The 26,732-nt window shown below is 34.2% G+C and overlaps 1 protein-coding gene across 1 annotated transcript in view; it reads left to right on the top strand.

Moving 5' to 3' along the window:
* The first annotated feature begins 1,200 nt into the window (after nt 1-1,200).
* Nucleotides 1,201-26,732, top strand: part of LOC115212803 (fasciculation and elongation protein zeta-2) — a 53,619-nt gene continuing 28,087 nt past the window's right edge. Inside the window, exons 1-2 of the mRNA XM_036503528.1 lie at nt 1,201-1,886; nt 20,543-20,655. Of these exons, the coding sequence (XP_036359421.1) occupies nt 1,555-1,886; nt 20,543-20,655 (445 nt within the window). The 5' untranslated portion in view covers nt 1,201-1,554. The remainder of the gene's footprint in view (nt 1,887-20,542; nt 20,656-26,732) is intronic.

The raw sequence follows: 26,732 nt of genomic DNA, 5'->3' as shown, positions 1-26,732 counted from the left end.
AACATAAAAATAAACAAGCTTTTGACAGTTTTATAGATATTTCAAAATTATGATGCTATTACTTTGTCCAACCCAGTATGTACTTGCATATGTACAATATGTACATATACTCACATGTACTCACATACACACATACATACAATACACACATATACAGACATACAAACATACTTGCATGCATGTACACGATACATATATTTTTAAATATACACTCTCGGAGTGGTTGGCGTTAGGAAGGGCATCCAGCTGTAGAAACACTGCCAGATCTGACTGGCCTGGTGCAGCCTTCGAGCTTGCCAGACCCCAGTTGAACCGTCCAACCCATGCTAGCATGGAAAGCGGACGTTAAACGATGATGATGATGATGATGATGATACATGCATAATACATGCATAAGTCATGCATGAATGCATACATACATTTGAGGTTTTAATAAAGAATTTTCTCTTTTGCTAAATCAAAGTTTGTTCCTTTGAAAGAGAATAGTTTGAAAGAAAATATTCCAGAATTATTTATGAATAAGTAAAAGCGGAGTATCTTAGTTAAAACATTCATTTGTAAAATACAACTATTTGCTCTGTAGTTAGTCATTTATTTTGAGTACAATCATCTTCCTGCTCTCAATGTTTGATTCAAAAATTTTCCTAATTCATTAATTCTTTCTTTCCCTGCGTGTATGCGTATGTGTGTGTATGTATGTATGTATGTATGTATGTATGTGTGTGTGTATATGTATATACCCAGACACGCACACATACATACCTATGCACATGCATATATATTCATACATACATACACACACAAACACACACATATATATACATGTATATATAGATACATACGTACATATATATATATATATATATATATATATATATATATATATATATATACATACATACATACATACATACATACATAAATATATGTGTGTTTGAGTATGTATGTATGTAAGTATGTATGTATTCATGTATGGATGCATTCATGCATATATGCCTGACTTAATTAGATTCTCAGGTTTTTGCTTTAAAAAAAAAACCTAATGCCATACTGAATGAAAAATTACTCGAGTCCTGGTTCATTTGCAGGTATAGGTAGTGTGTAATTAACGTACTACTGCTATTACTGCGGTATTATCGGTAGTTTGATATGATAGGTTTTAAAAATAATATTTGTTTAAATGCCATAACCCATTGCTACTGCAACTACTATTATCTGCAACCGTTGTAGTTTGAATATTAATATTATAGGCGGAGCTATGGGCGGCCATTGAAAAGCAGACGACAGGATAGTCGTGCAGAGAGTAGCAAGGCGAGAGGCAGCAGACATCACGCAACCGCAAATCGGCAGACGAAAGGACATTTTGATGAGAAATATTGTAAGGAATTCCTCCGTTTATCTTTTACAGTTTGGGGAGAAAAAAGCGAGTAAAAAAGGCAAGAAAAAAAAAGAGCATTCTTTTTTCGAGTGAAAAGTGAGAGCTGGGGTGAAAATTGCGTGTTTTCTCCCCTCGCTTGATTCCGTTGCAAAGGTGAAGGTCGTCTGGTGCTGAGGATGCGGGGCCTAAAGATGGCGGAATTACAGTTTGAGGCTCCTTTGGCCACATTTGAAAGTGAGGAATGGAATGATTTTAACGATTTTCAAACAGTTACAGAGGTAGAAAATTCTAACAAGAACCCTAAGCCTTCGAAAGGAACAAATGAAAAAAATGACAATAATTTAGTGGCTGAGAATCACTTCGGCGAAACTGTGTCAGGATCACTCGAAGACTTGGTTAATACATTCGATGAAAAAATTACGAAATGCTTTTGTAATTTCGAAGAAAAAGTTGAGAAATTCGCCCCTGTTCAAATTCGAACACAAGAGGAAATTATGAATGATTGCCAGTAAGTCATATATAAACATATTTCCTTTTCCAATATAAAAGCTTTCCTGTCATTTATTTTGGTTTCGTCTTCTTCTGCCAAATCGGAATAAATTTCCCCCGTTTCCTAATTTTGACAATTCATTTATAAATTTAATTTACTGAAAGAGAAACCAACCTTTTCCTTTATTTTATTTGCGTCTTTGCAATGATTGTTATCCAATGTTTTTTTCTTTCTCTGTGTCAAACCTGTTGGCCTTTCAACGAATCTCTTTAGAAACTCGGCCGCGGATTCCTCGAAAACTCTCCATTCTATTATTTTTATTATTATTATTATTATAATAATAATAATAATAATAATAGTTGTTGTTGTTGTAGCAATCGTCATAGCTGTAATATTATTAATCTTTTCTACACAAGGTTCCTATTGATTTGTTTTTCTCGTCCAGGCCTGGTTTATTTATTCCCCATTTCTGCTGTTGTATAAAAAAACCTGTTTTATCCTGGAATGTCATCAGATTTGTCCCATATTAACCACAGACACCGAATAAAATCAGACCTAATTTCACGAATATAATTGTGAAACCTCGACATCTTTAATTCTTAATTTCCTCAACATTCGCACCAGACTCATGTAAATACAAATTTATCAAGTTTTCCTTTCACACACAATTAATTTTAATTTAGAAATAATGTTTTTTCTGAAATATTTTCGGGTCACTTTCTATATAATGAAGCTTCTCACTCTGCTAAAAGCAGTAACCAAATCTCTTCAAATAACACCTGCCATCTCACTGAAATGAAGGACACGTCGGATAATATAGTCATAATTATGAAAAAAACGACGGGATGGTTACGGATGGAAAATCTTTGATCATGGCTCTGCTCGACCATGATTCTCGTGATAAGCCTTTTGCAATGTTATGCATATTTCTAGGCGTGCCTCCCTCTCACCTACAAATACAACACCTGTCCATCTATCCTACCTATCTCTCTCTATCGATCTCTCTATCGATCACATACATATATACATAGATATGCATTCACACACACACTCTTATACATAATCGTGTAATTCATTTTCTTCTATTTCCTTCTCACTTCACATTTCCAGCTTAATATCTTCGATAATCTGTCAAATTCCTTTCCACATTGATTTTTACACATTCTGGCAATTTTAGGTTGATGCTTGGGTTAATTATAAACCAAAATGTCAAATTTATTGATCACACCCTTACTCTCTGTAGATTCAATTTTGTTTTTATGTATCCACAAACGGAAAAGTGTGTGTTTTGTGTTAGAATATGAAATCATTTTGCTTTTATTACGAAATTTTGTTCGTCTTCAGCTGTTATTATAAATAGGAGAAACGTGCCAAATGTGTGTGTCTGCCAGGGTCCCTACCCATATACACTTGGTATGTCTACACCTGAACGAACCACTCGTACTAATCTCCCTCCAACTGATAATGATTGCGATAAAAATCAAACCCTTCGTGCGTTCGATCTGCTTTCCAATTTGACGTTTTACCTGATCTTTTGTGAAAATCGTGTGTAACACTTAATGATATGGAGGACACACACACATTTTTACGAGCAATGAGATTATATGGATTTTTCAGTTTAATATATTCTGCATCAGTGACGTTTTTAGCTTGAGCTTTTTATTCATTGACCTCTTCTTCTTGCTGTTTCACACCTTCCTGTTGAACTGCTGTCATGAAAAGGCAACGAATGCCTTGATTTTCCTTCTGTCAACTACCTCACTTTCAATTCTGCTGAGCTGTGAAATATGGAATAGGAAACGAGTACATATTTTATATGTCTTCCCACAATCAGGAAATTAGCTTAGCAAGGAATTATTCAGGCAAATGAAAATAATAATTTAGCTCGAATATCATTGTTTGGTGGTTTGATTTTTTTCATTTTCATAAAGTGTGGAAAACGACAACGCAATTCCATCTAAAGACGAAGCCAGACTGCTTCGATCTAGGTACAACCCCTTACATAATTATCTGTTTTTATCTAGGTTCCTATACTGTTGGGAGTCAAAAATCCTCTTGTTTTCAGTAAAGCCCTTCAACTTAGAGGGGCAAGTTTAGTCCCCCTATTTATGCGACATATATTAAGATATTTCATATCTGAAAACCAGTCAAAATTCACTCGAGTTTCTATATGACAAACAGAATGTGGCAGATTCATTTAAGCAGGTTTTCAACTTGGTTCTGTGCTGACGATTCAAGGCATTTAGTATAAATTTCATCTTTGCATTTCGTGATGTAGATGTAATGTCAATTTTGTAGGAGAGAATGTACAGTGGATTATTTCGAATCGGTACACTAGTGGCATTTTAGAATGAGTTTGGAATTTGATGGTTTTAATAAGGGAGATCTGAAGGCGATCGACTTAGAATTAATATTTCTTTTAGACCTAATTAATACGTATTTTGGGTTGCCGATTGTTTTCAATGCATAATATCATTTGTAGGAATGAAACAAAATTCTGTTAGTACAGCACTGACTGTCCTGTGAACATACATTAATAGCTGTGAGTGTGATTGTTTTAGGTGAGCATAGATTAAAATAAGATTGATTTTCAATACTAATTTTCAGTGTTCGGTTGTTTACTAAATTATTAACTCATAATAAATGCTAGTGTGTAATGTAGAAAACAGATATAGTTTCTTTTGCTCGATCTCCGGGATTATTATGACTCAATGGCAAACCATATCGTTACACCCTTACTTAACATATGATTTCCATTGTGAATGAATGTGCATTTTAAGATATTCTCATACACTTAACTGCCAAGAAAAGAAGTACGGGTGATCTCTTTTGTATTGGTATTTTAAGTATGATTAAAATGGTTTGGGTTATTTATCACAATTCTTAATCTAAAGCAGAACATTTAACTTCAAATTATTGTATTGCCATAAACATATTCTTTGACAGTTTTTTAAGCTACAATACTATTTTCGTTTGAATACATCGCCGAGAACACTTAGCAGATCTAATAAATCGTCTTAATTTTTTTCATTCATAATGATTAACAATATATTTAGTAATAGTTTTCTTTCCTGAAAACATGTTTTATTTATCTAAAAATAACATGATTTACAAAAAAGTAAGCAGCAAAATATTAATAATTCAAAATAATAAAATAATCCCATAAATTTGATGTTATGAAAAATCATATTTCACATTTATTTGTTTTTTGTTTGAGGTATTAAAATAAATAGTAAAATTCAAAGTAATAGAATATTAATATTTATTGCGCAAGCAAAACAATTACAATCTACTATTGAAACTGAGGGTCCCCACCCTTGACATATCCACTGCCCTCTGTTTTTAAGAAGGCGGTCAATAAACGTTCAGATGGCCAAACAGCATTATATCATTCACTCCAATATATTTATTAAATGACAGAAAAATAAAATTACAGCTATGACATCACCGACTAAAGCTGCCCCTCCCTGTTCTATATCTATTTCGAAATGAGAATACCCAGAAAGAGACAGCTCGGCCTTTCTCGCTCAGTCTATGCACTCTTCTATTTCTATCGTTCCAAAGACCAGTAATATAGTCCTCTTCCTACATACAGTTTATTTTATCTTATTTGTTTCAAAGTGTCCTGCCTTCCTTCATGGCATACAAGCTAATTATATTTTATAATATATAAATAATGTAGAATTGATTTCACGGCGGAGTCCGAGCCCCAACCATGGGCTTCTTTTTCATTTTTATTTAATGCTTCTGGTGTCCCAGTGTCTACCGCCAGGCTAGAACGAGATTATATTCCTTAACTTTGTCTTGGTTGAAGTCTCTCTCTGCCACACACTTTAGCCAGCCAACTCCCTTGTTCTGGACTAATGTGACTGAGAAATTTAGAGATGAAAAAACAATTGATTTTAATTAATGAGAGTTCCTTTCAATTGTTAGTGAAATTTTGGGGAAATATTCTCTACGGTTGCCTTCCAGCTTCATAAGATACAAATTGATTAATTCTGTGAATATGTCAGTTTTAGACTATGAGATGATGCTTAAACCATTTTTATTTTTTTGCAACGAGTTCAGCTGTATAGATCTATGTGCTGTGGACACAGATATACTTCTCAATGATGTTAACACACTATATAGTTACTATTAAAATCCTGGGTCATTTAGTAAATCAAATTTTAGACTAATAAGCTAAAGATTCATAATAAGAATAAGGAATAATTGATGGAATATTTGATCATGTGGAAGTGCTGAGAGTCATAAAAAATTTTGTTGCTTAAAATACATATTTGATTATCACCTATGTTTTTCTTGTAATCTGAGATATAATGATTTTTAATATTGTTTAATTTAGTATTGTAATTAATGCATTAATAGTTAAACACTGAGGTTGATGAAATCAACTTAACCCATCCCCAAAATTTCTGGCTTTGTGCCAAAATTTGAAGCCAATATTTTATGTGGATTTTCTAAACCTAACCTCTTGAGTATTTTGGTTTAATAAAAAATGAAATTAATAACTATTTGGTTTTCAGTATAAATATTTTAGTACATAGTTTTACTGGTCTAATTGTTGCATGAGAAAGTCTCTGATGCAAATCTTTGAAGCATTTCAAAATTCATTAACCTTGAGTATATCAAAATTATTATCAATTGTTTCATTTTCTAAATTGTCCATTGCAATTCTTTTATGTTTTTCTTTTCAGTATCATTTAAAAACACTTTACAGAGTTTAAAAATTACAATGCAAATTATGATTGTGTTATTGCTAGGATTCATTCTGAAAAGAGCATGTTCACTGCATGTCTACTTACATTAGCTCCATGTATAGACCTAATGAAGAATTCGTCTAGAAGAACAAAATTATAGTACTTTGGTTTCTTGAACTGCAAAATTTCAACACTTTAGTTACCTTTTACTTTGTTAATCTTTTATAATTTTCCAATGAATGATTTCAATCTTTATCTAGCACCATTAGTAGTATTCATGGCAAAGATACATTGAAAATTAAGGTTCCAAATTTTGAACGTACCATGAACAGCCATTTTGTAATTTTGGACTATTTTAGATACTGTCATTTACTAAATATGAAACAGCACATGCTTTTAATATATTACACATCTTAAAGCTACTCTTATTGGTAAATAAAGTAAGAGCTATCCACTTTATCATCATCATCATTTAACTCTTTAGTATGCATATTCTGCCAAATGTAATGTTTTGAATTAATCATACATTATCTCATAGCTTTAAAATTTTAATGATGCAGTTGTTTATTTTAGAATATTGTAGGAAAGGTGTGGGAGGTTTGAACATAAAACAGATTAGAATATTTGGGCCAGTTTAAATGCTAAAGGATTAAATCAATTCCAGTCATTTTGTTCATTTGTTTCTGTTCAATATAATACAATTTAAACTGGAAACTTATTGCAAAATTTAATCTTTATGAACACTGTATTCCCGTGTGTCATAAGAGGTGATTAAAAGGGTTTGAATTATCATTTACACCTGCTTTTCCATGCTTTCATGGGTCGAGAAGATCCTTTCCAACACAGTGTCTCACCACTTGTTGCATTCCTTTGTTATCTCCTGTCATATTCAGCATTCTGAACTTTGTTTTTACCATTTCTGCCTATGACTTCCCTAAACTTCCTCTTCAGCAATTTTCTTCCATTTGCACCTCCTGATACTTTACCAAACTGTCATCATCTGCACACATTTTATGTCTATACCATCATAGTCATCTTGCACACTACATCTTGATTCATCTTATATCCCAATTTTTCTCTCAGTTTATCTGTGCTACATCATTCATTATTCATTCAACAGAACATGCTTGTTTCAGTTCTCTTTAACTTTCACTAACACTTTCCATTCAGTGCTCACATTCACTACCATGTACCATCGCATTTCAATCACTAGCAATGTGCAGCCTACCCTTAACTCAAAGAGAGAATCTCCTTGTTTGCCAGCAGGGAAATAGTTCCATGGACTTTTTCCACTTTGTTCTAATTCTGTCTGGCTCCTATGCTTTCAGAGCACCCTCCTCCACAGCTGATTAGGTAACAGTATCTCAGCTACTTCTATGGAGCCTTTTATTGGTGCTCTGACTGCTGATTATTTTTATTGACTAGCAGCCTGCTTGTGATTGAACTATACCACTTGCACCCATAGTTTGCACCAGGTACACTATACAGAGTTCTTGCCTATGCATTTTCTATATATCAATAAAACAAAGAAGTCATTCCCTTGATGGCAGCAATCTTCTTCCCTACTTGCTAAAATTTTAGTCATCGCCAAGATTTTTCTAAGCTGTTTTGATTCAATGTTTTCTTTACACATCTGGAATTTCTTCTTTGAGTCTTCTACAGACTTTACTATAAAGACTGTCATCAGCATATAAAAAAGTTCTTGTGAACTACTAGTATTGAATGTCTTTATTATATCTTGGAGAATTATAATAGAAGAATGAAAACCTACCTGCATGCTAAATTCCTCATTCAATTCCTTGCCAACTCTCTTTTTTGTTGATTGTGTCTCTATATGATTTGCACTGCTCTCACAAGCCATTTATCTATACCTATTTCTCTTAAAAGCTACCAGACTACAGATCATGGTACCCTGTCAATGTCTTCTTCAGATCAACAAATGCTTGGTAGAGAAGCTCACTCTTAAAACATTTTGCAACTGTCTTACTTGGAAAAGCATATCAGTAGTAATCTGAACTATATCTCATTTAAATTGATTCTATAATCAATTGTGCTAATACTCCTGTTACTTTCACAACTAGATCTATCAGTTTGAAAGTTCCATAGTTGCTTATTTCTTGAGTGTCTCCAATATCTGTCTAGCTACTGTTAATTATTTTACTATGCCAGTCATTGCTTATAACACTTCTCTATATTACTTATTTGACTATGTAAGCAATTGTCTTGAATCCTGTTTCATCAGATATTTTCAGCATCTCGGCAACTATACCTGATGGATCTGCTGTTTTCTCCATATATCTTTAATAATCATTTTATTCATACAACTGTCCACTTTAGCAGCTGGTCCATTTGTTGGTTATGCTTTCGGTGGTTTCTCTTCTTCCTACCCATTTTCAATACTAAGCAGTTGCTCTTCATAACATTTCCAAACCTCTTTCTCTTCAACATCAGTGAAGGCTTCGGCACCATTACTGTCATTTCAAACGCATTTCCACTGATAGGTTCCTGATTTATCCTGACTCAATGCTTTGCAATCCAGAACACCTTGTACTTCTGATCTTCTTGTCATTGAACATTGGCAAACCTCCAGCTTTCTGGTCTTAGTGCCTAGCTTCTCTTCTAGCCACGTGACACTATTCTTTGCTGCTACCTTTTTTTCCACTCTTTCTGGACATTTATGGTTCTATCTCCAGTACTATTCCACCACATTACTTTTCCTGTGGCTGGAACATTGTTCTAACCGGACCTGATTCTGTCACTTTCAAAAGGTTGTGTTGTGGAAACTCCAAGTTATTTTCAATGTTATAGGTCTCTGTATCCTTCTGACCATACATATCATCCAGAAAAGCAGATGTAAAAACGATATTGATATTGACGTCCTTTAAAGCAGTAATATATTGTAAGAAGATTAGAGGCTTGAAATTCTGAGCATTTAATTATAAATTAATTATTATTTTCAATTTATACTATGACAGTAATTACTTTTCACAAATCTGCAAAGTTGTAATTTTACTTAAAATAACAGAGTATGTACACAAATAGATATGATCGGCTTTATTTAAATTGAAATTAAAACTTGATCATACGAACTGGGCTGTTGCAATTGTTAACTTGCTACCCATAAGTCCAGCTATATTTATCCTATAAGTAACTTAGAAAAAGAAATAGAGTACATTTTAGATTTATTGTCTATCTTATTTCAAAATTACTTTAACCTTGACCACATTAAAATCATCACTTCGGGCAAGTACTTTCTACTCTAGCCCTAGACTGGCCAAATTCTTGTGAGTTGGTTTGATATTTAGTAGACAGAAACTGAAAGAAGCCCATTATACACATACACACACATTTATATGTGTGTGTATGTGTTTGTGTTTATTTACATTCACACATCGCTGAAAATCACTGTTTGCATGGAAAAACAAAGGTAAAAATGAACAACTGAGGTATAGTTGCATGAAAACTTTTTGTATAATTTCTCCACGGCAAATATTAGTAACTAATTCTGAAGTATTGTTATTTTTAACATCTGTGTTTGAATATTATTTTTCTCTTAAATTGGGTAGTAGCTTTCTAAGAGAAAAAGGACCTAGAGTTTTATAGTACCAAATTTATAGTGTCTGCTACTTAGATCTTAGATTAAGATCAAATGGCACATAATTTATGCCTGTAATTAGAACATTTGATTTATATCAGACAAAAGAGAAGTGCTGAGTCATTTGCCCTAAAACTTCTAGGTTACAATCTCTCGGAATAAGAAAAAGAATATATATTCATTGATCTTCAATTCTCTTGTTTTGTCTTATGTTGAAAACTGATATGCCAATTTGCAGAGAAGGCTACAGTCAATTAACTTGACCCCATTGGTGTTATTTTATCAAGTCAACTTCAACAGATTTCAACTGGAAACAAAACTAAATATTTTAAGATATTTTTTACTATCACTTTAATCACTATCATCATTCTTCTGCTTTTAGCAACAGTTTCAGATAATATTGATCATTCTAAATCTTGCTTCTTTGCCAGTGCTTTGTGATAATGTAAACAATAGATGCACAAGTGGTGTAATGGGATCAAAAGCAGGCTAACAGCAAAGATAAGCTTCATTTATTGCTGGTCTACAGGAATTGTGAGCTGTAAGATTTATAAGTGAAATGAATTCTTTTAAATGCTTGAAAGGCTTCTTAGAAGTAGTTAATAACAAAGGGTTTCTCTTTCAGACTTAAAGCACATATTATATGATGCTTGTGTACAAAGTGTGATATTGTATGATAGTGTGACATGGGTCTTGAATGCAGAAGATATGCAAAGGCTGGAAAGAAATGTGGTGAGAAGGTTCCAGTGCATACGGTCAGGAGGCAGATGTTTGTTGTATAGAAAAGTAAATGCTGGGTACTCCAACTAGAGGGAACTTGTGGAAGAAGATGACTGAGGAAGACCTGGGAGGAAGTATAAAGACTGATCTCAAAAACTGAACTTCACAAAGGATATGACAAAGAAATGTAACACATGATGAAATGCTGCGCTGGAGAAAACCTGCCCAACCCACAGATGTATGGAAATGCAGATGTAAAAGTGATTATGTTGGTGACGTTTGAGGTTGAGTTGTAAAATATCTATATTTGGATTTTGCCTGTATGCCATGTCCACATGAAGTTTATGTGCCATCAACCATCTTTGTTTTATGCCCGCTCTCCCTTTCCTCTCTTTCTCACACATTACCTCCTCCCTTTTCTCTCATACCATTACACATCATTATTACTGCCTGTCACTCTCTCCCTTCTGTACCGTTAATTATCAGCATCCAGCTCTTTCTCACTCTCACCACCCTTACATGCTACCTTAGCAAATCTGTGTCAAACACACATTGATGAGTTTAATATTTACACTTCAATCTCTCTCCTCCTTTCTAGTTGTGTCTATTCAATCACCATAAATAACCATCTTTCTCTCCCTCTCCTCTACCTCCTCCATCGTCACACCTATCATTTTAGTTCTTTTTATTATTCTCTTATATCACCATTTTGCTCTGTTTCTCTTTCATTACTTCCTCTTCTTCATTCAATTCTCTTTAGTCTTGCCAGGGTGTCAGAGCAAAAACAAACATTAGCATCAAAATTTAGAACCATTTGATGCTCCTCTTGTACCGCTTCAGGCATAGTAACAGTCACAGTCACTTTGGAATTAGCTGCTTAATAAATGGTGGACTGAAATGTTCATAGGCTGATTGTGAAGGAGTATTGCTTAGAGCTGTGCATTAATTTCAGCTCTTCTTATAATCAACTGCTGCCTTTCTTTCTAGGTAAACTGACATCTGACTGTTCAAAGAAGACTTCAAAAGTAACTGGTAGCTACTTCTCTTGAAAATGGACAAAATTTAACATCATGTTGTGTACCTGCAGAAAAAGGGTTTAACCTCCAATGACATTTATGGTTGCTACATTAGGAGATGATGCTCCAGTTTTGTCAATAGTGCAAACATGGGCCACTGAATTTAGAAAGGGAAGTGAGAATCTTCAAGATGACCCCAGATCTGGACATCCTGCAACTGCCACCACTGAGAAAAACACTGATTGTGTTCACTACATGGTGATGGATGACAGGCAGTTGACTATAAATCAAATAGCCAATGCTATTAGAATATCCCATGAGCTTAGAATGACAAGGGATTCTGCTCAATGAGTGCCATGTCTTCTGACACCTAATCAAAAGCACAGCAGGCTGATCACATCACAGGAAAATCTGACATTGTTTGAGGCAGATCCAGCTGGTTTCCTTGAATGTCTTATAATGCAGGATTAGTGTTGGGTTCGTCACTTTGAGCCAGAGAAAAGACAATCTATGCAGTGGAAACACTCCTCAAAGAAGGCCAGTGTCATTTCATCTGCAAAAAAAGGTAATGGTCTCCGTTTTGGGGGATGAAAAAAGCATTGTGTGTATTGACTGTCTTCAAAAGGGCCACACCATCAAGAGAGAATACGATATCAACTTGCTGAAGCAGTTACAAAAAGTTATTAAGACCAAACGCCCAAGAAAACTGATGAAAGGTGTCTTGTTTCATCATGGACAATGCTCCAGCACACAAGTGTTGGTTTCAGTGGCTACTGTGCATGACTGTGGAATTGGACTGGTTGATCACCCTCCTTATTCTCCTGATTTGGTCCCTTCTGACTATCATCTGTTCCCCAACATTAAAAAACACTTAGCTAGGAACCAGTGTCACAGTAGTAATGGCATCATATCTGCTGTTAGTGACTTTTTTTGACCAACAGTACAAAAGCTTCTTCACCAATGGAATCCAAACACTGCAATACCACTGGAAGAAGTGTGTGGACCGCAAGAAGAACTGTGTTGAAAAATAAACCTCATTTGATCACATTTCATGAGATTATCTTGGTTACCCCTTGAACTTTTCAGCTAACCCTCATACTGGTGTTAATATTACTACCCTAGAATTATTTGTTCTTTCTTCTGCACCTGTTTAAAATTTATAGTTACTTTAATATTTATGGAAGTTAATGGTTTTAAGTTGTTTCAGGCAATTTCTTCTGATTCCCACATTTGAAATAACCACTAGTAATTAATAGTAATAATGTAACAGCTAGTAATTCATAGAAATTAAAAATAAACCATTTTCACACTGCAATTAAAGGTGTACAGAGTCATTTGCATTGCATAATTATTAGTCGTAGATATACATTACCTGGGAAAGATTAAAAAGACTTTTAGAAATCTTTTTTCATTTCATAATTATAACCTTTTGAATGAATGACTTGATTCTATATAATTCTATTAGAACACAATTATTACATTTGAAATATTGAATTATATTATTCATGGTTCAGTTGGCAGAGAAGTAAAATCTCTTGGGTTGTTATTACGGACAGTTCTGTGATTCAAATCTTGCTTACACCAGTTGTTTTTTATTCCTCTAAGATGAGTAAATTAGTAAATCTCTTCAATTCCTGACCCTTTATATCCTTTCTCTTTTACCACTTCTATAATGGACTCAATTCTTCAGAACTTATTAGTTGTGTGTCATCTCTACTTAATTGTCCTTGTATTCAACTGTTTCATTTCCTCATTAAATATGACATTCTATTCTTTACATGTAGTCCACCAACATCAAAAACAATGAATTCCACAGTAACTTCTCCATTTATATCAAGCCTTTTAAAATATATATTTCCTCACAATTTACAGTTAATAACATAGTAAAATATAAATATGTCAGAGTTATTAATAACATAGATAACTAAATATCTATTTAAGTTTTCCAAAAGGCTATAATAATAATAATAATAATAATAATAAATTGTTGAAGAATATTAATTATATTAAAGTGACTCAAAATTATAATATATAATTACTCTTTAATTGTTTCAGTCATTTGACTGTGGCTATGCTGGAGCATCGCCTTTAGTTGAAGAAATCGACCCCAGGACTTATTCTTTGTAAGCCTAGTACTTATTCTATAGGTCTCGTTTGCCAAACTGCTAAGTGACGGGGACATAAACACACCAGCATTGGTTGTCAAGCGATGTTGGGGGTCAGACACACACACACACACACACACACACACACATACATACATACGATGGACTTCTTTCAGTTTCCATCCACCAAATCCACTCACAAAGCTTTGGTCAGCCTGAAGTTGGTCAGCCTGAAGTTGGTCAGCCTGAAGTTGGAGACACTTGCCCAAGGTGCCACGCAGTGGGAATGAACTCGGAACCATGTGGTTGGTAAGCAAGCTACTTACCACACAGCCACTCCTGCACCTATTTGTTCATTTAATATGTGTTAAATATATCAGAGTGGATTTTAAGTCATAAATTTAAGTGTAATTAAGAACCTTGCCTTTTTATTAAGACTCTGACCTGTACCAGTTTGTTTTTGTTAACTGTTTTATGGTCAAGTTATGGTGGTTTCAGAAATTTTATTCATTTTTACCTATCTCAGCTAAATTTAAATTGGTGATAATATAGGCCAAAAGAAAGAACCTGGACTTTCTTGGTAGCATTGACACTGCCCAACACAGTTGCAGGAACAGTACTATTTGAAAGTGTCAAAATCATTTAGACTTCCAATCAACAACTCATAAAGGAAATGTCCCTCAGTACAAGAGATGTAAAATGATTATAAAAATGTATAGATTCCATATATTGTAATTTAGCTGTTCCAATTTTTGTATTTCACTTTTAAATTTTAAATTGTCATCTGTCCTTGATTTATAATACATCATTTTTATGTTTTTATAAAGTATTTCCAGTACATATTTTTAGAATCAGGAAAACATCTGCTTAAAAACTGAAAAACATTTTCATAGTATCATAATGGGGAAAGTTCATGAAATTTGAAAGAAATCACTTATTAGTGTCGAAAGTATTAAAAACTGAGGTAAATAAAGGATTTAATATTGTTCAGTGATCCATTAGATAAAAATTCTAAAAACAGTTGATCAACTATGCTTTCAATATAAACTTTTAAAACATGAAACTTCTATCTTTTAAAATAAGAAAGGGCACATTGGATAACGTAGTCCTAGACATACTATTCTTAAAGAAAAGGTGGAATTGTTGTGATTGGAGTGCTTTTAATCATAGGTTTGCTCAGTCAGGGCTAAACAACATTCTCTACAGCAGTCTGAAATAGGTGAAAACAGTAATCTTGCTAATTAGCATATGTATTTGTGTTTAGTACATACTTGTGTATAATGTGTACCACTAATTTGGGGATGTGAAATTCTGCTTATAACATCTCTTGTGTATAATATGGTTTCAAATTTTGGCAGCTGGCTAGCAATTTTAAGGGAGGATAAGTCAATTACATCAGCCCCAATATTCAGCTGGTACTTATTTTATCAAAGCTGGGTGATCAGCTGTGTTCAAAGCACCCAGCACATTCTGTAAAGTGGCATTAGGAAGGGCATTCAGCCATAGAAACCATGCCACAACAGACAACTGGAGTCTGGACAGCTCCCTAGCTGGCCAGCTCAATGTTAAACCATCCAACCCATGCCAGTATGGAAAATGAACATTAGATGATGATGAAAGGTAGTCAACTTTAGCAGAATTTGAACCTAGAACATAAAGAGCCAGAAGAAATACCACTAAGCCTTTTTGTCAGACTTGCTAATGATTCTATCAGCTCATTGCTTTTTCTTGTATATATTATGGACCTTTGCATTTTATTGTTTAGAAATGATTTTTTAAAAATTTACTTGTGAACATGGAAACACTGGCATCAGCCTTCCCTAAGTAAGGATATTAAGACATAATACAGAATGTAAACACTTTCATTTAAATACTTTCACTAAATTCTTAACATTGTGTTAGAATGATATAAATAAACACTTATGGATTGATTTTAATGAACTTTATTTAAAAAATTCACCCAGTGTTTCATGAGTCTGTCATCACTACTGCAATGCTAATCTGTTTTTGCACACAAACTACATTTGCTACCAAGTAAAATGTGGAACTTTTGAGTAATATTGTATTACTTGTATCCATGGTTAGCTGTTAGCTATCTTACAAGACTAGCAGACACAAACACACACACTCACACATGCATTCATATATATATATATATATATATATATATATATACATACATATTTGCATGTGTGTGTATATATATATCATCATCATCATTTAATGTCCACTCTCCATACTGGCATGGGTTAGACGGTTTGACTGGAGCTAATAAGCCAGAGAGCTGCACCACGTTCCAATCTGATTTGGCATGGTTTCTATGGCTGGATGTCTTTCCTAACGCCACCCACTCTAGGAGTGTAATGGATGCTTTTATGTACCACCAGCATGGGTGCCATTTATGTGACACCAGCAACAGCCACAACTTTGATTCACAAGTATGTAAATGGCTCCCATGAATTGTTCTGGTCTTTGACAGTGCCATATAAATGGCACCCATGAATCATAGTCATGGTCATTGATTGTGCCATGTAATCATGAGTCATAGTTGTGGTTGTTGCCAGTTTCATGTAAAGGGTACCCATGAATCGTCGTAGTCATGGTCAGTGCTGGTGCCACGTAAATAGCATCCATGCATTGTAGTTGTAGTCATTGCTAGTACCATATATATATATATATACATACACACACTCCCAACAGGCTTCTTTCAGTTTCCATCTACCAAACCCACCTCACAAGGCTTTGATTGACTTACAGTAGTTAGGAAGCAAACTTCTAATCATGCAGTCATGCCTAAGCCTATAAACGTGTGTGTGTGTGTGTGTGGTAAAAATTGAAGTGGAAATATAGAAACAGTTAACAAAAAGAAACAATTAAATATGGAACTTTTTTTCTCAGCCATAGAAACCAGAATTGGTGTAGTTTGATGTTTCAATTCCAACTGTACTGGACCATCTGAAACAAATCAGAAAGGTAAAGAAGCTTGACAAGTTGGTACCAAATGAACTGAACGAGCATCAAATGACACATCATGTTGAAACTTCCTGTTCTTTGCTGTCACGGCATAAAAGCAAACCATTTTTGCATCGTTTTGTTACATGTGATGAAAAATGGATTCTTTTCAACAATAGCAAAGCGCTCTGTAAAGTGGTTGGATAGAGATGAAGTGCCAAAGCAGAATCCAAAAAAGAATATTCACCAAGTAAAAAAAGCTAATGGTGTCACCCACTACAGCTTCATGAGACCTGGTAAGTCAATAACAGCGGATGCATACATCAACCAATTTGGATGAAATGATGAGTGAACGTTCAATTAAACAACTGATATTGGTCAATAGAGAAAGGCCAATTCCTTTGCAAGATGATGCTCGACCATATATTGCACAAAGAATGCTACTCAAGTTACAGGAACCAAACTTGGAAGTACTCTGTCATCCTCCATATTCAACAGATCATGTTTTCCAGGCATTTGACAACTTTTTGTGAGGAAAAAACTTCAAATCTGAAGAAGTTGTCAAAACAGCCTTTCATGATTTCATCATCTCTTGTTCTCCAGAATTCTTCACTGCTGGCATAAATAAGCTACTGATAAAATGGCAAAATTGTGTTGATAATTTAGGTGCATACTTTGATTATTGCATTGCTTTTTGTTGAGATAAAGTAAAATAAACTTTCATTTCAAAATCAGATATTTCATTCTTAAAGATTTGATAAATATATATGGTAGTCTTCTGTCGAGGCTAGAAAAATTACACATGCTAAGAGCATGAATGAAAGGAAGAAAGAAGAAGAGAAGGCAGGATGAGAGTAACAAATTTTGTTCCCTCTGCACAGTTCAAGGAAGATGGGTAGAAGTGTGAAAGAGTAACAAAGAGAGAAGAGTATGAACAGACATGATTAGAAAAAGGGACAGAAAGAAAGATTAAGATAGGGTGAAAGAAATAAGTGGTGTTGAGAACAAGTGAGAATTATTGAATGGTGGTGAGAACAAAAGAAAAAGACAGAGATATAGCAAGAAACAATTAGGGAGGAAGAAACGATAGAATAACCACAACAAGTGGAAAGAATATATGATATACATATATATACCTTGCCTGGGTAGGCAAGGTAGGCAGTGCCTACCCTGAATAAAATAGATTGATATTAACATTTTCCTTTTATGGCAAAATATGCACCTAATTCAATAAAACTTTGAAGGTTACACTGATATTACTAAGCATAAAATGCAAAATATTTTATTTTTTTGTAGATTAGGTAGGCATAATTTGCCCCTGCCTTTCAATCTCAGTATTAAAGTTATGCATCGAATTACTGTAGTACGCATGGTGTGTACATTCCTACATTTTCTTTACGCGCCATAAAGGCAGAAATAAATCTGCCTCCAACTCAGTCGTGTGGCTGTGTTTCGCTTATTTTTTTGTATGTTTTACTACATAAACATCATCAATTGCCTACCTTGAGTAATTACTGATGGCACATGCCTGATATATATATATATATATATATATATATATATATATATACTTACACATGCATATTTATTAGATGCACATGGCTAAGCTATCTGTCTTTTACAAAAACTTTTATGCTTTTACTTTTCACTTTCTCTCTTCTCTGTTATTTCTTCACTGTCTTTTCACCTTAATTTTTTTAATGTGAATCATAGCAAATCTACATGAATTTATTATTTCAAACACATTTTTTTTTTGTTTATTTCTTAAATTTTTAATTGCATTTCAAAACCCAAATTGTCATCATTGTATCCATTTTTCCCATGCTGGTGTAACTTAGACAAGACTTGAAACAGTGTTCTACAGCTGGATGCCCTTCCTGATACCAACTCTTGTTTTTTTTCTAGGTACTTTATCTTCTGGTTTTCAGATGTTTCAACCACTAAGTCGTTGAACACAATGAGGTTGTCATGTCTTATCAAAGACATAACAACCCCTGTAGTACTGGTGCCACAATAAAATGCAGCTAGTCACTGAAACTATGCTATACATAAAAATGTTCAAGGACACATTGTCCTCTGACCTATTGAGGAGGACATTAACTCCAAATACAACTGAGTCAAATCATAATGACCCATCCAATCCATACCAACATAGAAAGTAGATGATCATGATGACAATGATGGCATGTTTATGTACAATTTTCCTCTACCTAATTTCATTTCAAAGCATAGGTCAACTTGAAGCTATTGTTAAGACACTTGCTCAAAGTGTCATGCAATTGGATTGAACCTAAAAAGCATGTGTTTTTTGATATCTAGGAACAGCAAGACTGACTTGTGTTATTTTCATCAGAAAATCCGGTCACTTTGATAGGAATTTTTGCCAGGATTTGAAAATGCTGTTACAGTTCTTATACATTTAAGCAAAGTTCTAGTAGCTCTGTTGTACATGAAATTGAGGTGTATGAAACATTTTGTAAAGCTCATGCTAAAGATAGAGGAATATTGAAATACTTTTACCATAAGTTGTAACTGAAACAAGATTAAAATTTGGTATTTATATTGGACCATAAATTATAGAAATAAATTTTTAAAGTGGGTCTGAAATTAAGTTTGAAGCCTGGCTAACATTTTTTGGAATGGAAACAGAAATATGCCAGATTACAAACAGCTGTCTAAAACCATAATTTAAGTGTGATTGTAATAATGCATTTTCTACATTTTAATCTCAACTATTATGGCAAGCTCAGCACCCCAAATGACTTAGTTTAATAAAAATAAACAAAACTGAAAGGAAGTTTAGGAAGTCTTTAAGGTAACAAGGTCAGCTTGTGCTCCAGAGCCTAGCGGAGTACTGTACAGTTTTTCTTTTATTTTTTTTAAATAGTGTTTTAAACAGTGTTTATAAATATTGTCTGAAATACCTTTAATAACACTGGAAGATGCTGAAAGTGGTCTGGTGGAGGGAAAGAGTTACCAACCAGTGGAGCTGTACTGAGGATGTTTGGATTTCTAAGGGAAAAAATTCTAAGATCAAGCAGTTTAGGACCATCTCATTATTAGCTTTGAAGAGAAGATATTTTTCAATATCTTGTCCTGTCAACTAATAAAGTTCTTTTTGAAGAATGATTGCATTGATATATGTGTATAAGAAAGGTGGAATTACAAAGCATCTGGCTGCATAAACTGTACAGGAGCAGCCACATAGCTCATAAGAGAAACAAAAAAAAAAAATGCAAGGGAGGTCTGGTGGTTCTCTTGTTAGACAGAATTCTATCTTTAAATATTTTTAATACTTCCGAAACAAATCTGATGTGATAGAAAAAAAATAACAAATTCATAAAGATCATATCAAAATTTCTGACCTCGACTTGAGTTTGACTTAAGTAAATGAATAGATTGTTGAAACTGGTACTTTTCATTTCAGAAATTAAATGTGCTTTGCATTTAGACACAATATACCATGTAGTCCAGGAATTGAATCCACACTCTTATGATTGCAAACCTTGCACACCAAGCACTAAGCTACATGTCCTTTTCTAATTTGAAATTCATTTTCTAATGTTTTTTCTTATTTGTTTTATAGAATGTGGTGGACAATTACAGGAAACTTTGGTAACTTACTTCCAATAGATTGGTCTAAATCATATGCAAGGCAACTGCATACAAGAGCCTTAAATCTTTCAGAAAAGAAAGTAAGTATACATCTAAATTCCCATAGATAGCTGATTTTTTTTCTCTTTTTCATTAAGGATTTTTATTCAAACTTTTAACTTTATATTTTCAAACATTACCTCAATATATTTAATGCATTTACATTCTTGAAGAAAGATTCTTATTATTAATTTGTCTGAGGTGGCTTGAATTTGTCATAGTGTGATAAAATTGAGGAAATTTGAATTGTTACATGTCAATAGCTTAAAGGAACAGTTAGTTGATAATTTTAGAAAAAAATTACGAACAAAGGATTGAGAGCAATATCTTATGCAAGACACATCAATGAAAGTAGAGAAGACGAATACTTTGTTCTAAAGTATAGACAATATAGTTGTCATCATTATCATCAACTACCAAAACTGATAAATTCTCTTCAGTCACTGCAGTAATATGTTCTACTTTTAAACAAATGCCTTTATTTGACTTAAAGTATATAGTTAGGAAAATGATATCAGTATGTATGCATATAGTAAGATAAAACTATATTAACTGTAGGTTAGCCTAAAAGATTGATTGGTTGTTATGTGTCAGTTATATTCTGATTTTGAAGCCTGCCTTATTCATCTACTTTGAGATGATGAAATGAGTACTAATAACAAATGTGATCGAAATTTAAAATCAAACTGATTGATTAGCTTTTGTCTATTAAACTATCCCCAAAATATCCTACAAGGATTATCAAGCAATAAGAGATTTTATTAAGAATTATGTTAATCTTGTATTGAACCGGTATTTTCTTAATGAGGATTTTCAGGCTCTGCCCAGTTGTTGATGTTTTCTATCCATCAACATATTGGTCTCAATCTATACCATTTGTTATACACTTCTCCAAACCCTTTTAATTTTTTGGTTTATGAGATATTAAATGACAACTAAAAAGAATTACAAAATAAATCTTATGGTTTAAAGGTTTTTTGACCATTTTACTTTCTTTTATGTGCACAATACATTTAGGGATTAGAATGTTGATGATCTTATATTATTTTGAAGATTATATTAGTTCATCTGTTTTATGTCTTTTTTCCATGGTGGCATGGATTGGATGAAGATGTATTTGGAGAAGTATTTTACAACTAGATACTTTTTCTATTACCAACCCTTAAGTATTTTTCAAGTTAGAAATTTTTTTCTTCCACTGGCCCTTGAATGTGTAGAGCCACAGGATGCATTGTTTACTGGGAAAATAAACATATCACCATTTTGCTCAGGTGGTAATATGCAAAGAGGCAAGTAGTCAACATTTATGCATACACACATACATACATGCTTATACATGCATTTCTTTATATATATATACTTGAAAGGCTTCTGTTCAGTTTCTGTCTATGAATTTCAAAGTATTGGTCAACCCAAGGTTCCACACTGTAGGATAGAACCTGAAAGCATGTGGTTACAAATTGAACTTCTTATCTACGTAGCCATGCCTAATAATTATATTCGTAAGGCAAAGGTTTGAATTTTAGAGAACATTTGTGAGGCAATTTTTTTAAATTTCAATATTGGCAACTCATACTGCTTCGTTCTTCTTTGTTGTACTGATGAGTGTCCTACTTCCATTGGCAAAACTGAAATTCTCAGAAATTATAAATGATGCACCATGACATGTTTACAAAACTAGTCCCAGACAGAAAGAAATTATTCATTCAATTTTAATGTGTTGAACAGTATATTAATAATTCTAAGTTATTAACCAAATTTAGTATTCCATGAATGTTAAATTTTGATTTAGTGGCATTTTATTGCTTTGATAAGATTACGAATAGCAGTATTTTGCTCTATGACCACTGCGTAAAATGGAAAGCTTTCAGACAGGCCATAATGAAAAATTGAAATGTCCAATGAAATTTTGTAAATGAAAATCCATAATGACCCACAATCTTTTTATTATTATTATTATTATCATCATCATCATCATCATCATTATTATAAGTCCCAAGCAAAGTGAGAAGCCACTTAGCATAAGGGACTATGAAGAAGGAGAAATTAAGATGAAAGGAATGAATTTACTTTAGACTTGAAAGAGTTTAGATCATAAGAGGAAAACAATGAGATGGAAGAGGGTTCCAAAGTTTAGCAGTTCAAGGAAAAAAGCTACAATGCAACAATAGAAAGACTAAACCTCTGCTCTTTTTCACAGTTAAAGTGAATGTTGTACAAATGAATGCCAAGTACTAGGTTTCAATCCCATTAAACCAGAGTCCTGAAGACATATTTTTCATCAACATCATAGCATCTGAAAGGCAAAACATCCAAAATATCAATATGATGCAAGCAATGTAACATTGAAGTTTTCTTCTGTTGCTGTAAAACCAACATAAGCATGTACTTTTCATGTTGATATGTTGTATATGTCCTTAGGATCTTGATTTCATGCTTTTCTTTATCTTCTTTTCATCTTGTTATTATGATGAGGATTTCTTGTTTCCATCTCCATACAGCAGATGTCCTAGTGTTCAGATTTTTATATTTGAATAAGTTCTTCAATTTTTTATAGCTACTGTCTGGCAACCGTGTCGGTGGCACGTAAAAGCACCATCCGTTCATGTCCGTTGCCAGCCTCGGCTGGCCCCCGTGCCGGTGACATGTAAAAGCACCGTCCGTTCGTGGCCGGTTGCCAGCTCTGTCTGGTCCCGTGTCGGTGGCACGTAAAAGCACCATCCGTTCGTGTCCGTTGCCAGCATCGCCTGGCCCCGTGCCGGTGACACGTAAAAGCACCATCCGTTCGTGGCCGTTCGCCAGCTCTGTCTGGCACCTGTGCAGGTGGCACGTAATAAACACCCACTACACTCGCGGAGTGGTTGGCGTTAGGAAGGGCATCCAGCCGTAGAAACACTGCCAGATCTGACTGGGCCTGATGAAGCCTTCCAGCTTCACAGACCCCAGTTGACCCGTCCAACCCATGCTAGCATGGAAAACGGACGCTAAACAATGATGATGATGATGATGATGATGTTATTGTCCACTGGAATTTATATTTATCGATAATATTTTTGGCCTATTGTCTTTGATTATTGTTTAAAAACCCAAACTCGAATATCAAAGTTTTAAAAGGTTTTAATTGACTAAAAATACAGCAATATACAATACAAACAAATATTGCTAAATTGTAAGCAAAACCAAACTTCAACGCAATAACATTATTATGCAGCGAGTTGCTACATTCTCGACTAACTAAAATCAACGTTGAACATGTGCTGCAAACATAACAGAACTCCGCACAGTCGCACTGCAGGCATATAACAGCAATCAAGACAATCAAAATCATGTGATCAAAACTAAAATCACAACAATTTATCTGTCAAAAGGATAACTGACATGCTCTAAAGCAGAGAGCAGCAACAGATGGGCTGTGGCACACAAGCAAGATACTAAGGTGTTCTCTACAAGCTCCAGATCTTTCTATAAGAATTTGAAATTTAATGTGTTCAAGAGCCATTAAGCAATTGATGGTTTTTACACTGTCTTTTGAGTCATAGTTTGTTCAATTTTTGCTCACATAACCAGTGGTGAAAATGGCGAGAAACCTGATATTTTTATATGTAAGATATAATGTAAGATATGATATAATTTAATGTAGGCCATGAGCAAATGTTAAAAAAAAAGTCAAAATAGGTTATTCCAAAAAAGAAGCTGCCAATCTGTGTTCAATGAATGCATTGTTGCATTCATTCTTACTTTGTGACATTTTGTGGTTTGTATTTATACCACTTGTCCAATGTTTGGATTGTATATGAACAATTGCAATTGTATGTATCCTCCAACTTTGCCATCCCTCTCTAATGTGTTTTATTGTGTTCAAGACAGAGCTTTCAAAAACAATGTAATCAACTGTCTCTTTTTAACATTTTACTTCATTATACAATAGTTTCTGGTGAGAAGGTTAGGGTTTTGTGCACCAACTAGGAATTTCCGTCTCTACTTTGAGCTTCTCTGATTTTACAAAGATATCCTCTGTTCTGCTTCAGCTCTATTCTGTCTTACCAAACATTTAACCATGTAACAGGAATTTTTTTTTAAATTTTATTTTTGATTTTGTTTTAAGTGCCTTTACTTCATTCTTCATATTTTCTCTCTTCCTCAGAATTACCCATAATTTTAGTCTCTAGACCTATTAGAAAACAGATTTTTAAATTGTTTAAAGGTATGGCTGTGTGGTTAGAAGTTTACTTCCCAACCACATGGTTCTGGGTTCAGCCCCTCTGTAAGACAACTTGGACAAGTGTCTTCTACTACAGCCTCAGGCCAACCAAAGCCCTGTGGGTGGATTTGGTAAACGGAAACTGAAAGAAGTCCATCATATATATAATATATATATATATATATATATATATATATATAGCGCAAGAGTGGCTGTGTGGTAAGTAGCTTGCAAACCAACCACATGGTTCCGGGTTCAGTCCCACTGCGTGGCATCTTGGGCAAGTGTCTTCTGCTATAGCCCTGGGCCGACCAATACCTTGTGAGTGGATTTGGTAGATGGAAACTGAAAGAAGCCTGTTGTATATATGTGTATATATTTGTGTGTCTGTGTTTGTCCCCCTAGCATTGCTTGACAACTGATGCTGGTGTGTTTACGTCCCCGTCACTTAGCAGTTTGGCAAAAGTGACCGATAGAATAAGTACTGGGCTTACAAAGAATAAGTCCCGGGGTCGATTTGCTCGACTAAAGGCAGTGCTCCAGCATGGCCGCAGTCAAATGACTGAAACAAGTAAAAGAGTAAAAGAGTAAAGAATATATATATATATATATGTATAAATTCTATAATTATGAGCATAATTATAATTAGGGTTCAGCAAAAGTTGCTTCACCACATACTGAAATTTAGAAATAGCAGTTAAAATACTATTCTACTACCATATCTCCCAGACAGCAATACTCTACAACTCTAACAAAGTTGTAGAGTACTGCTGTCTGGGAGATATGGTAGTAGAATAGTATTTTAACTGCTATTTCTAAATTTCAGTATGTGGTGAAGCAAATTTTGCTGAACCCTAATTATAATTATGCTCATAATTATAGAATTTTTATATAAGTTTACTGATAATGGTTTTTTTAACATACCGAACTACTTGGTAAAATTATTAATTATTAATTGATTAATTAATTTTACCCTTTATTATTATTATTATTATTATCATTATTATTTTATATTATATATATATATATATATATATATATAGCCAGCCTACGTATGCATACCTTCCCTTCTGGGACACAAAACTCTACTTGTGAAGACGTGTTGAGGCAAGTGAGGATCAGAATCGAAATCGATCAATTGAAATCGATCAATGGAAATTGCAGATGTGTTACCAGTGCCGGTGGCATGTAAGAGAACTTCCGTTTCGCGACCGTTGCCAGCACCGCCCCGTTTCGTGTCCGTTGCCAGCCTCGCCTGGCCCTCGTGCTGGTGGCACATAAAAGCACCATCTTCGTGGCCGTTTGCCAGCTCTGTCTGGCACCAGTGCGGGTGGCACGTAAAAAGCACCCACTACACTCACGGAGTGGTTGGCGTTAGGAAGGGCATCCAGCCGTAGAAACACTGCCAGATTTGACTGGGCTTGATGAAGCCTTCTGGCTTCACAGACCCCACTAGAACCGTCCAACACATGCTAGCATGGAAAACGGACGATAAATGATGATGATGATGATGATGATATATATATATACATAATATGTGTGTGTGTGAAGGCGCATGGCTTAGTGGTTAGGGCATTCGGCTCATGAGCATAAGGTCATGAGTTCAATCCCCAGTAATGTATTGTGTCCTTGAGGAAGACACTTTATTTCATGTTGCTCCAGTCCACTCAGTTGGCAAAAGCGAGTAGTACTTGTATTTCAACTGCTCAGCCACTTGCATGTTAATTTCATGTGTAAGCTGTTCTGTTGATCATATCAGTTGGGACCCTCATTGTTGTAACTGATGGAGTGCTCCTTTATATATATATATATTAATATATATATATATATATATATATATATATATGTATATATATATATATATATATATATGTATATATGTATATATATATGTATGTATAGATATATATATATGTTATAT

Source organism: Octopus sinensis, linkage group LG6 (genome assembly GCF_006345805.1).
Source record: "Octopus sinensis linkage group LG6, ASM634580v1, whole genome shotgun sequence".
Classification (NCBI taxonomy): domain Eukaryota; kingdom Metazoa; phylum Mollusca; class Cephalopoda; order Octopoda; family Octopodidae; genus Octopus; species Octopus sinensis.
This window is presented reverse-complemented; position numbering and strand designations above follow the sequence as displayed.